This window comes from Thermobia domestica, chromosome 1, assembly GCF_964235325.1.
Source record: "Thermobia domestica chromosome 1, izTheDome1.hap1.1, whole genome shotgun sequence".
In the NCBI taxonomy this organism is placed as follows: domain Eukaryota; kingdom Metazoa; phylum Arthropoda; class Insecta; order Zygentoma; family Lepismatidae; genus Thermobia; species Thermobia domestica.
In genome coordinates this window covers 287,684,482-287,698,860 of record NC_137454.1, presented here as the reverse complement: position 1 = coordinate 287,698,860, position 14,379 = coordinate 287,684,482, and the positions used below count along the sequence as shown (strand labels likewise).

Here is a 14,379-nt window from a genome sequence, read left to right as displayed (position 1 = left end):
ATGTTTCAAATTTTAACGTGAAAAAAAAAACATTGAATTATAGGATGGGAACAAATTTTATAGGAATTGAATTATATAATGGTATTATACTAGTTCGACACAAAATTTTTCACGTTGAAATTTGAAATATGCTACATCTATGCGGAACATAAACTTTTCCTTTTGAATTCAACAGTTTTATCTGTTCTTCCTTTTCTTTTTCTTCTTGTCTCTTCTTCTCTCTCTCTGCCTCATTTTTGAATCTCTGTGTAATAGACATCCATTGGTATCAATTTTTCATTGTGTGTGTGTTTCAGTTTCTCCCTACATCAACTTATAAATCTTGTTTCGTCTCGGTTTTGTTATTTCATTTTATCGAAACTAATACATGTGTAGTTTGAAATAAGAATTGCACTCATGTTGTTAGCTAATTTTAGTATAAGAGAGAAGAAAGGAGGAGAAAGAGGGAGTTTCTTTACCTGACACAATTATGGGATAAGAAGGTGTATATTGGGTGGCCTAACTGCGCGGCGTTAGCTGTCGCAATTTTTTTGATGCGGAGTGTACAATGTAGTGTCGTGTGTAAAAGGATTTGCCTTTATTTTGCACTTCGCTCTTTTGTCATTATTACATATATTGGATTTCCAGCTTATATAGATGAACCAATCTATCGTAATATTTAAATTCGGTACAACTAAAGTTTTTAAAATAAATATTAAGAGTATGTAAGCAAATATTGTTTTAAAATAAATATTAAGAGTATGTAAGCAAATATTGTTCTAATGAACTGCAAAACTGCACTAGAATTCAAACAAATATGGTTATTTCATATTTCTAGACATTGTCAATAGGTTTGTAAAATATAATACGCAGATATAATAAATAAAGACGTAGAGTGACTCTAAGATCACTTTTCCAGAGGTTCAGCGCAAAATACACTGATAGAGGCTAATGTTCCTTAATGGAACATACTTGAAACTTACTTTGCAGGGCAGTATTGATGCCCTACTTCAGATATTGTCAAACATACTTCTAAATTTGTGATATATAAAAATCTCAACATAAAATAACATTAGGATCATAAATCGGCCATTAGAAGGCAAACTATCTAACAGTTTTTGTATAAACTGATTTTTGCAAAGATGAATGGTGAATAATCTCTTGCAATGTGGAAACATATTTTTTGCAGTATTCACACTTTCTTTTACGTCACGGTCACAGTATGTGAAGTAAAACAGGTTAAATCTGTAAAATGAAAGGGATTGTTGCTATGACCATTATTAATAATAATAATGCAATAATAAAATTGGAACTACAATCACCTAAACAATACAATTTGATAAAACAATTAATCAGCTCTCATTAAAGGGGTATTAGTAGCTCGTCTAAACTTATATGAAAGGATTTTAACTAGCTAGTATTTTTTGTGTAAACTCAAACTCAAAGAACCGATTAGCGTAGGCAAGTGATTGAGGGATCGGTTATAAGCAGGCTATCCGGGTTTGAATCCCGGCATATCCGAACTTTTTCTTTTCTCTCTCTCTCTCTCTCTCTCTTTTTTTTTTTTTAAGCTATGATTCGATTTTAATCCATACTCAGTGTGACATCCAAAATTTCTTGTGCAGAAGGAAAGTGATGTTGAAAAGACGGGGAATTAGAGTAGAACAAAGATTCAAAAACTTATTTCTTTTACTTTTTCCAGATTTTATATTTTCAGTTTATTTCAGCCACTTTCTAGCTCATAAATGATCAGTCTTTTTTTCTTTCTTTTCATATACCGTACGGTATCTAGTGAAATAGTACACATACATTATACACACGACGAGTTATAATGTCGTTGATATTTGGCACCTTCCAAACAATAGAAAGTAAACTTAGAGTGGACAATTTTTTTTTCTGCATCGATTTAGCCGCGACACTCTTGTTTCAGTTCTCCACCGCGTTACCACTTGATGAGTTATGTGTAAGTTGGGTTGCATCTGTTCAGGGATTTGTGATACCAACAAAAGTAGTCAACCTAATGGAGTTATAGCAGTCAGAGGGAGAGATAGTTTTGCTGTTGACTGGCCAATATATTGCATGTGAAAAGAAAGAAAAACACTAGTCATAAAAGAGTTAGAAAATTATTGAAATAACCTGAAAATATCAAATCAAGAACAATTGAAGAGAATAAAATACGTAAATCTTTGTCTTACTTGATTGACCTACAATAGTTTCTCTTCACTGGTACATCTCTTTCTTCTACACAGGAGAAAATTGTGCTTATCACTGAGAATGGATTGAAATTGAAATTGATGCACTATAGAAAATTCGATACCTGAGTGATTCGAACCCGGCCTCCTTTTTGCACGTTTAATGCGGTAACCACTTAAGTACATAGTTTTAATTCAAGACCTCCTGTTTAAAATTGATTACTCGTCACAGTTTATACAAGTTTTTTTAAAATTAATTTTATTTATTTTTTTATTATTATTATTTTCCCTTTGGGAAAGTGGATAAAAGATCCAGTGACTAATTCTAAAACTCCACTTGTTTCACACCCAACAGCTTCCAACTTCTCTCTTACTTTCCATTCATTCCCTAGTGCTTTCGCGTCGTCGCTTTTGACGTCATCGTAGAACGTATGACGTCACCAGCGTCCGATCGAATTTACCCGCTTCAAGAGCTCTCAATTCTTCTTTGGAAACAATAGATCGTGACCGAAAATTGGAGGTCGAAAATTGCTTCCTTCTATGAAAGAGATAATTGCGCCGAAAATAGGTTGATTCAGTTGAAAACTTAATAATAATAATAATAATAATAATAATAATAATAATAATAATAATAATAATAATAATAATAATAATAATAATAATAATAATAGGAAAGGAAACTTACAATTAGATAGAAAATTGATATTAACAGTCCTGGTTTTGTGTTATTTCGAACTATGTCAAATGGTTTTGAAAATTAAATAAATTTTAAAAAAATACTATATAATGTAATTATCGTCAAATTCACTTATTGTTACCATGATCTTGTAACCTGGTCTAGATCTCCCCGTTTAATGCACGTGGTGCTGTGTTCGATTCCCAGTGGGAGAAATCGAACGTATCACAGTTTTTCGGATTACACCTTGAACAGTAAGTTCACGTATCATATAGCCTGGTGATGGAAAGGAACGCTTAACTTCAATACACATCATCTCATGAAAATAATGTATACGTATATCCCTTTTAATTCGGCTTTATTCTTAGGACATCCTACGGTATAAACAACGCCCAAACTAAACAAAACGAATTTTACTGAGAGATTCTGTCGCGAAAATGGGACAATGCGATATGTCAAAGGTTCTTCGTACACATATATAGAACATATTTAAGAAGAAAAATATTGGGTAAGATTTATCGTACTAAGCGTAGTTACAAAATTGTTTTTACTTACTTTTATCATGACTTTAAGCATTGCATAGCGTTGGAAGACGTTCCGCACTGACTTACTGTCAGTGTATTTTCCCTGAAGAGTAATGAGGGCTTGTTTTGCCGTGTCGTAAGATTCCTCCAATCGGATGCGCACTGCTCGTAGTCTTTCGTTCGTTTCGATGACTTCCTCCTTTGTTTGCCCACCTGAAAGCAAGACTGAAACAATTAAATTGGAATATTGTTGTAGTGATAGGAGTCGATTCGTGATGAACTGACTGAAATAAAGGTGTTTATATAATAATAATAATAATAATAATAATAATAATAATAATAATAATAATAATAATAATAATAATAATAATAATAATAGCAGCTCCTTACTAGCTAGTATAGTTCCAAGCACGAATAGACAAAATTTGATTTATTACTTTTATACGATTAATCTTGTCAATTACTTTGAAATTGGGTAAGTTATAAAGGTAACAAAGAAAGTTCTGTCGCTTTTTCACTCACCACCTTCCAACATCAATTTGTTACCTAAGACGTACCTGGAAAATCAGAAATAGTTCCCATCAGCATCGACGATCTTGTGCCAACTTTCTGAAAGGCCGTGGATCGCGGTAGAACTTGGTGGGCCGTGAAGCAGAGAAGGTATCAACTCTATTTTGCACGTCTACTGGGAATTTGAACTGGCGTTCTCTAAGGTGATTGTCTAAGGAATGGAGCAGGCGATAATCGGACGGTGCACTGTATGGCGGATGCAATAGTGTTTTCCATCAAAGGCGTAGAAAGATGTCCCGGGTCATTATATTCATGTGGGGCTTAGCGTTGTCCTGTAACAGAGGACCCCTTTGCGATTCAGAAGAACTGGCTCCTGAGTTTTGAGTTTTTCTTGAACACGACTCAACCGCTGACAGTATACAGTTGCATTGATGCTCTGATCAGCCGATAGCAGTTTCTGATGCACGATTCAGCGAGCAGTCCACCAAACACCCAGGAGGCCCTTCTTCTGTTGCAATACTGGTTTCGGCTGTTTTGGAACCGGTTCATGGGATACTAACCAATGATGACGGCGCTGTGGAGCTTCGTATAGGTCCCACTTCTCATCATATGTCAATACCCTGTCCAAAAATGATTCCTTCCTCACACGAGACAGCAAAGAAACACAGGTATCTGCTCGCGTTGCCTTCTGGTCTAGAATCGCATGATATGGGGCCCATCGACCTAACTTGTAGTGCTTCCCAAGTTGATGGAGGTGCTGCCGAATAGTTTCTCCACTCACGCTGAATTGTAGTCCCAGTTCCTAACATGCCTGGCCACTGATCACCTCAATTGCTGCCTGAAGATCTTCATTTTGTACATATGTTGGTCTTCCGGCACGTGGTGCGTCTTCGAATGTTTCGTCACCTCCCTTACAGTTGTTAAACTACTGTTGTACTGTCTGCGTAGTCACTACACCCTCACCAAAGACCTGGGGTATCTTCCGCCCCGCTGCAGCGGCGCTTGACCCCAGTGTGAACTCGTACAGCAGACACGCCTTTATGACGCTGTATGGGGGTCTCATGTTCACTCTGTCCTTACGCAAGTTCACGGTGTAACTGAACAGCCACAACCACGTAGCATGTTGGATATACCCACGTCAACAACTGACCTTCGCCTTATCTCCATTCGCTTTCAACTCGCGATGTGAGGGGCAATTGAACACAGACCTCCTCTAAAAGCGACAAAACTTTCTTGGTTACCTTTATATTTCAGTAGCTCGGAGAAGAATGTGTGAACCTAATAATTGTAGTTTTGTGGAAGACTCTTGAAAGTGGAGTGGCGGAGGATACAAAGGATAAATATATCATATCGAAATTAACATCATTATAAATTTCTTGCCGTTGTTTTTCCATCTTCATATGCTATTCCAAAAAATACAATTATGAAATTTCCCTTAGATTTCTGAACCCCTAACTGGAGAACATATTTGTACAACCTAACGAGAGTTTTCTTCCAGTTACACAGCAAGTGATAACATCATCTAAGCAGAACTTCTACCTATCATCATGAAGTAAGTCAGATTGTGTTCATATACCGTTATGTAGGTCAAGCTTTCTGAACTGATGCCACGTAGCTCTATGAGGTGTGTCGCCAATATTTAGAATTTAGAAATACATCTAATGCATTCCTATAAACCTAGGCTTTACACAATGTTTGTTTTGCCATGAAGTTGTAAGTATTAAAATAAATTAAGTTTTTAGACAGATTGTACAGCCTGCAACAGCAGCAACAATGCTTAATCCTAATCAAAGTGTGTTGCGATATCTTGGGCGTCACTCGTGAAACATTAAACGCAACAATGTTATCTAACTACAGCGAAATTAAATTACCGCTAATTTTAGAGTTTTTCTGTAATATCTTCAAAACAAATAAAAATATTCGAAAAGCAAAAACATAGTGAACTAGACAATACGATTTTGCATGTGATACCGTTATCACAACTCATCTATCTATTTTCGATTTGGAACTGTAGATAAATTGAACATTTTTTGCGGGTTCTGTAAATAGCGGCATACCAAAAGCAGGTAGGTGAGTTGTGGTAAAGGTATCACATGCAAAATCGTATTGTCTAGTTCACTACGTTTCTGCTTTTCGAATATTTTTATTTGTTTTGAAGATATTACAGAAAAACTCTAAAATTAGCGGTAGTTTAATTTCGCTCTAGTGAAGACCCTTAAGCAATAATGTCTAACTGTAAAATCTTTTAAAAATCGTACATTTTGAAATCATTGTGTTGAGCTTGTACATTATTGACAATAAGTGTTTAAGGGGAGGCTTTCGGGCTTAAGCCCACCCGAAATCTTACTTATTATAGTAAGTAAATGAAATATCTTGCAGAATTTTCACATTTCCAGGCAAAGCTTCCCCCGGAAGTTAGCAAAGCCCCCTTGAACAAAATCGTAAATACGCCACTGTTGACAATACATAATTTGCAATTTATTTCAAGAAGGTCTGTAACTAATTTGTTTAATTATTTATTATTTTTTGTTCCGAAACTGTCATTTGGTTAACACAAGGTTTGACAATAAAATTTCAGGACTAATGCTCTGTAGGTGCTAACGGTTGATATTGTTTATCATCTGAGATTAATAGTGTGATATTCTTATTTTGAAGACATGTAAGCATTTGGTGAAGGGGGTATCAATGTTCTTCTAAACATCGATCATTCTGAAACTTGGATATTTGGATAGGGCAGATACTACTTCCTAAGTAAAGTCTTAATCCTACTACGATAGGTCCAATAGTTTTGGAGCTATGGCCCTAAAAAGTTCATTTTTTCATGTTTTCGGCAGGCTATAACTCCTAAAGGAAGCATTAGTGCACCCAGGATGGTCTATACTTTTTGTGTTATCTTGGTGTTAGGAATCACCTCCCAAACGTTGACGGTGTTGTTTTGAAACACTGTATATATTACATAATAAATACTACACATATTTGCATTTAAATATTATATACATTAGCGTCTTTATAAAGATTAAGTACAGTTTTCAGTTTTATAATATATGCAATTTATAATATATACAATGTTCTAATTTCAAAGTATATACAATAGGGGTAGTGCAAATATGAATTATTGTAAAATAAATCCTTGTTAATTCTCAGGTAATGTAATATTGTTATTCCATTTATTGTATTTATTTCCATTCATTCATATTGTATTTATATTCCCATATCATTTACGTATTTTATACTTATTATATTTATTTCATTTAATTTATATGAAAATTATTTATATATTATCTAATCTACATATCCTTCGTCGTGAAAATGATCACACGTTCATCCACTCATCACCGGACAAGACTAACTTCTAACTGTATGGTATGGTTATATAATGTCTCACTAGTAAGATTAAATCGACATCGTTTGTTATTACCTTGTCAGTTTTCGTCCGAGGTCGTAACACAATGATGAATTCACGTTACGGAAGATTATACCTAGATTGTTTAACATTTTAGATTCAATTTTACCCTGAATTACTTGATGAAACTCTCAAAATTAATTTTTGACGCATCCTGTAATTTAATGTAATACCTGTAATTTTCTAAACATAGTCTATTTTCCTGTCCTAATTTCTTCTAATAGGTATGAGTAGTATTTTGCTCCTAAACCTATCAAATTGTTCATTTCCCATCCTTGGGTACTTAATCTTCAGTCCATCCCCAGATAAGATCCTGTTATAAACTTAGATTTTTTATCATGACATTAAACAAACACATTAGTATCTGTGTCGTGGTATAAAACAGTGGCAGGTATCAAAGTCCGTTAAAAGCTCATAGAGCTTAAGCTTTTCCTAAGATGTAATATACAAAGGAAGAATGACATTTGGTAAGTTCTATGATTTGTTTTCGCTCTCAATGTTTTTTGTATGTTATAATGAAAAGACACTGAATGACAGGCATCTCTGCTTGTAAGTGATGTTGTGATAACAGTAGATAGGAAAAATGCCAGAAAATTGACAACGATTTTATATTGCAGTCATCTATCAGTCCTGTATTCTGATTTGTCATTGAGCGATTTAAAAAAAATATCTTAGCAATATACCTTAACCCAGGATTCGTTCATATTCTAATAAAAACCATGAGACTCATTTATATTTTTTTCGTTTGTCTTCTTTTGTTGTGCAAGAAGCAGGAAAACCTATAATTTCTTCTTTATTTGGAGAAAGGTATTTACGAATTATCTAAATTAGTTCAGATTCTCATATTTCCTTGATATCGAGTATCTTTCCAATGCCATGCACGTTCTGAGATACAGACATGGCAGTGCAGTTCTTATGATGCAAAATATGATATTAACATCAGAGTCTTACATGCGCTTCCGCTATAAACCATATAATAATCGACCTCTCGCAAAATATAGTAGAATCGAAAGTGGAGTTTTGCAGGAGACAAAAGCAGTGCATTTCACTAATCCATAATTTATATTCACATGGGTAAACAGTGCCTTCTGCATTTTCACTCTACCTACTGGTCCGCGCATTTATACACGAGTAGAGACTTGTCACGTAGGGTAGTGAGAAGTTTTACATTTTACATGGTTTCATTTACCAATCGTGGTATCGTAAACCAAAATTTAAATATACAATTTCATAAAAGTATCAGTGCTTTCTGTGCAAAAGATCTTAGATCAATTTCTGGTAAACGTATTTCAATTAAAGAGAAATGCTAGTAGCAGTTCATGATGTAGCATGAAAAAGAGAAAAAAACTGAAGTTAAATATCAACATAGTTTTCAGAATAATTTAATACATATTTAAGCAGATTCCGCTTTGCAATTAATGTCAGTCTTAGGAAATTGTGTTTCATACTGCATTATAATGAAAGAAATATTCATTTAAACTATGCTAAATTCAATAAGTGTTTCTTTCCAAACAACGTCTCATATATCCCACACTAGTAAACAAATACGTCTCAGTACTATTTTTTTGCGATCTTTTTTACTCCTTATAACTGTTTGATTTACATACGTATCAATAGTACAGGTGCGGAATTCATTCTCAGCTACAACTCATGTGATTGGAATACCCGTCTCATATAACTTTGATCCTAAATGTGGCGCTAAACTTAGTTTAAACGAATGTTATAATTGTATTAATTCAGGGGTAAGTTATATAAAAATAATTATTCATAATAGGCCTCTGTCCAAAGAAGCTTTGGTGCTAAAATCAACATAAAATCAATTTCCTTTCAATCTTTCAATGCTTTCTGGTACTCAATATCCTTCTGTATTTGCTAAAACTTAATCCATTTAATGTTTAAAACAATTTTAGTGCTTTAAGGAAGCCACGTTTCTCATATAGCCACGGTATTGAAAAACTACAGAGTTTAATATTATAACGGAATTTTCAAATTTCAAATGCAAAATAATACAGTAAACATAACTAATAAATATCAAATCTGTTTTGATTTTCAACAAAATTTGCATTAAAATCAAAACAGAATAATAATGAATTTTAAAAAGTCAGATGACAAATTCAATTATTCAGCGCTGTAAAAAAATTAACACCGGCTTCAAAATTTTCAACATACAAATTATTCACTAGTATTCAATAAAATTATGATGCACTGCGTAAAGTCAAGTTAGAAAATAATCTGCGTCGTCGAGTAAATCAAAGAGGATGTGATATATAGAAATATCTATATTTTGTGATATATAAAGATATCTATATTTTTATATCTATGTTTCTTTCTTTTATATTGTACGTCAACCAATAGGAATAGAGCACGCATCACCTATTTACTAGAACCATCTATTTCAATTATTGACACACAGTCCAGAAATGGTGAACAATATTACCAATCTCCATTTTCTGGTGCTGAAAATAAATCAAATGTACCAACTTCCTTTCCGCAACTAACAGTTAAATGCTTGCTAAGAATATGTTTTCCGTAAGATATTTTCTTCACTTTGAATATAAATACAAAAATAATCTTAATAAAGATATACCACTATTTATCTACATCACTAGTACAAGGTTCATTTCCGGTTTCATCATCTATCCATTGTCCGTTTGGAATTATTACCATATAATTCAGGCGCAATGACAATCTCCGATATAGAAGTTAATCCCCGTTCACGATATACGTAATTTTTCATTATTCGAGCATTAGTCCTACACAATATAACTGGAAGCTAAACATTTCATTTCCAACATTTTATATAAAAAACCTAACACAATTTTCAAGTCATATACTACTGCACAAATTAAGTTTAATAGAAAGTATCTTACTCACTCAAGAGATAAGTGTAGTAAATATCCAGTTGAATGTTACGCCAAGTCCCTAGTTCAATTCCCAGCAGAGAAAGTATGTTAAAAGATTTAAAAAAAAAAAACTTTTCAGGCTAGCCATTTCTCCGTTTCATGTTATACAATGGCGGATCCAGGGGGGAAGATCGGGGCGATCCTCCCCAGAAGAGGAAACTTTTTTATTTTATACATATAAATAAAACCCATTCCAGAGTTTGAAGCTGTTAAAAGTATCTGTAAGTAGCAGTATGACAAACCACCGCCCCCCCCCCCCCAGAAGTCGGTCCTGGATCTGTCTCTGATGTCAAATAGTATTTACAATGACACATGTACAATTACATTCATTACATGCAATCAAATCAATATTTTAATCTATTTTCAAATTCTAAACATATTAATATACTTATAGCGCTACAATTGCAAACTTCAATTAGTTTTCAATCCTGCCTATTATTGCACACAATGTCTATTAGCTGAAAACAGCTTTCACTGTTCATAACAAAACAAATCTTATTCCTGCGATCTCGTTTGATCGACTATAGAAAGTAAGAGATGGTGTCTTACGAAATAGATCAAAGGATATCCATCCTTCCTAATAATTTAAGTTTAAATATTGTGATAATTAAATATTGTAATAATTTTACGTGATATAATAAAAATTACAAATATTTCCTACAATACGTAACAATACAAATGTTCCCAACCAGTGTTTCTTCCAAACATGTTTTTGAGGGACACTGTTCCCCCCGGAGCTCTGCGAGTGCCCTTCCCCTGGACGAGGCCAAAATACAGTAGGAAGTCGAAAATCCGAATTAATTGCGACCGCAGGTAGTTCAGATTTTCAAATTGTTCGAATTTTCGAAAATGACCAAGAAAATGCCATTTAGGATTAAATATACTGTACGGCACGCTCTTTTATCGATACAGTGGTTATACAATACATACAGTAATGACAATACCGTATGTTAGGCTACGTACATTTAGTGTTTCTAAAGAACCCGCTCGTACACCAAATTACACTGTTCTTGTAACTCACACTTAAAACTTAACTTGTATAGGCCTAAGGGAAGATAAAAATATGTATGACAAATGACGTTAGGATTTTTGACGTTCGGATTATCGACTTCCTACTGTAATACGCCTATAATATAATAATAAATAAAATAGTACGAGGAGTGACCCCCGGAATACTACGCTTGCCTCCCCGGAACAAATTTTCCCGTTTCCCAATAAATGTTTTAAAAAATAATATGATATAAAGATGTTAAAATTCGATATTACAAAATAAACTACATAAATATTTAATACTCATATATTCCATCGTCCAAGATGGCTATGTAAGAACGTTTGAAGAGTATAGAGGCACTGGAGAAAATTATGGTATTGTGCAAGGATTACATCCATATTTGAATAACCATCACTTTTACCAATTTTTCGGACCGTGTATTGATCCTCATACAGTGTAAATGATCAGTTACTTCGTCTGACGACAATACTTATTTTCCAATACCAGTGGCGGATCTAGCCCGGGGCCGGGGGGTCTAGGTCCCCCAGTTTTCTGAGTGACAAAAATAATTTAAGCTATTAGGCCTATTTATATATTTTGAAAGTTTATAGTAAGTATATATTGTATACCTATCATAGTCTGAAACCTTTTAGGCCCCCCAGATTTTACCTTTTAGATCCTCCACTGTCCAATACAATAAATCACTTCTATCTTGTTTGATTTTAATGGATGTTGAGAAAGCTTTCAACCGAATTGACACTATGGTTTATTTTACAAATTGCTTAAATTTGGACTTAATTTTTCTCTATATTCAACCGTATCGCATATTTCTGTATCAACCATTCATTGTCTTATCCTATCTTTCTATATATAGGAGTTCCTCAAGTTTGCAGCCTGTCACTACTTCTGATATTCCATCACCAGCATTTAACATTTACTTATTTCAATACGTTAATTACACCGTCTTCCTAACTCTTGGAAAAATTATAAAACAGATTAATACAAACTTACAACTCACAATTAATTACTTTTTTGCGTGGTGTATGAAATGGAGAATTGCCATGAATGAAAAGAAAACATAAATACAGTAAAACCTGTCTTTAGTGGAATCGAAGCGGACTTGCAAAAGTTTCCAGTTAAGGTACACCAATGCAAGAAAAAAAGTACACGCATATAATGTACATACTAAGATAAAGCAAGATCCTGTATGATCTTACACAATTTACTGTATTTCTACTACGAATTAATATACACAAAATTTACAATGAACCAAAACAAAAAAACAAAACAAAACAAAACAAAACAAAACTGTACACGCGTTAACTTAATTTTTCCAATAGTCAAGGTGAGTTTTCTGTACACATCGCTGCTTGTCTGCTGAGACTTTAGCCTGAGAAATCACACTAAGTATGTCAGTGTCATTTCAGCGTAAGACAGTTCCTCTAAACTTTTACAGAATCTCGAAAAGCCTTTAGCCTACACTCTTCTTCCAACCCAATGCTTATTTCTCTTATTTCTCCACATCCTCTTCTTATTTCAGACTTTCTGTACAATTCTTAATTAAAGCATATAAAGCCGTTGTGTCTGCTTCGGGTTGAAAGTCACTGTCTATTTCGCTGAAACTATATCTAATCTCTCATAAGATGTCTAAAAATTTACTAAATGCTGCACTCCGAAACTTGAAAATTTCCGTTAAAAGGCTTATTTTGATTTCCATTGTCCGTTTAATGAAGAGAATTCAACACGATTTTCGCCAGTAAATTCATGGAACCGTGAATTTTTTTCTGTTTAACTTTCTGTTTAATAAAGGGTCCACTGAAGATACGTAGATTTTACTGTGTTAGACATAATATCACCTAAATGTCGGAGTAAAATTCACTAAAACCCTAATTTACTCAATGTCTCTGTCGGAATGCACAAGTTAGAACCTTCTAAGTCGGTATGATATTTAAGAATAGTATTCAATGATAAATTGCAGTGGACAACTCATCTCTAGAAACTTATACTTAAAAAGCTAAGAATAGATTACAACAGAATTCGAAGGATCGTAGGATAGAATTGAAGCTGAATATCAAGTTGCTAATTAACACATTAAGGGATTCATGTACACTATTCTTACCTTTGACCACATTGTTTGGCATTCAGCTCACCCTAAATTCTACTATCGACAAGAAATTATGGAACACCATGCAGTACGATTAGTATATCGCGTCAAATTACTGAATCCTAATCACGAATTATACACCGGAATGGAAATTCCATCGCTTGTGTATTATATTTCATTCTTAAGGAAACGATATATAGCAAAATGTCTTGAATTTAATAAATATATTTCTCTGGACACAACTTTCATACACTCTTAATTTGAATCCTGGTTCAAATATTCGCATACGCCATTAAGCATATTACACACACACACTTTGCATGACAGCTCTATTAATGGATCACTTTCGTCACCGGTTCTTTCATCGTCAAATCATTCAAGATCTCCCTCATCTTTTTAAATGGCTGTATTTTTTGTCCTTACCACTAATCTGGGCTTTACATCAATCTTAAGCCGAATCAAGACAGGAGATTAATATGCATATATTTTAATTAACAATATCCATGTCTCACTCAATATCAATGATTACACTTTCATCTTATCACTCATGATTAGAGACCGGATGTTAGGCAAAATGCCTATTCTTTATTATTAAAGATATGATCAAAAATAACGTTTTAAAGTTTATATGGGGGTTTATAGTTTCGATTTAAGCCAATTTTATTTTGCCTATTTTGCCTATTTCGACCTTTACTGCCTAAATAATTGCTTTAGTGCCTAATATTGCCTATTGTATGCATTTTCTTCAAAATAAGCCTTTATTGGGAAAATATATAATTTATATAAGTAATACACACATATTAAGTGTTTGTAAACACAAGCACGTGGTACGTTACGATATACATGGTGAACTTGATACGAAGATGTGCACATACTTCGGGAGGCGATTAGTGATATCAAAAGAAGACAAAATGTCCTCTTGTATTTTGTCGAATTCCGTGTCGTGTACGACTGACAGAGTGCCAATTTGGAATCGAAAATTAAATCCTGACAATTGGAACGGAACCGAAAGATGTGCACATACTTTGAGAGGTGATTCGTGACATGAAAAGAAGACAGAAAGTCTTCTTGAATGTCACATATCACCTCCTGAAGTA

General features: G+C 33.8%; 1 protein-coding gene across 1 annotated transcript in view; it reads right to left on the bottom strand.

The window, feature by feature from the left end:
- The window catches only part of LOC145661223 (uncharacterized), a gene marked incomplete in the record, with an annotated part of 459,297 nt that overhangs the window by 71,489 nt on the left and 373,429 nt on the right, over positions 1 to 14,379 (bottom strand). Inside the window, 1 exon segment of the mRNA XM_081726681.1 lies at positions 3,403 to 3,584. Within this exon segment, the coding sequence (XP_081582807.1) occupies positions 3,403 to 3,584 (182 nt within the window).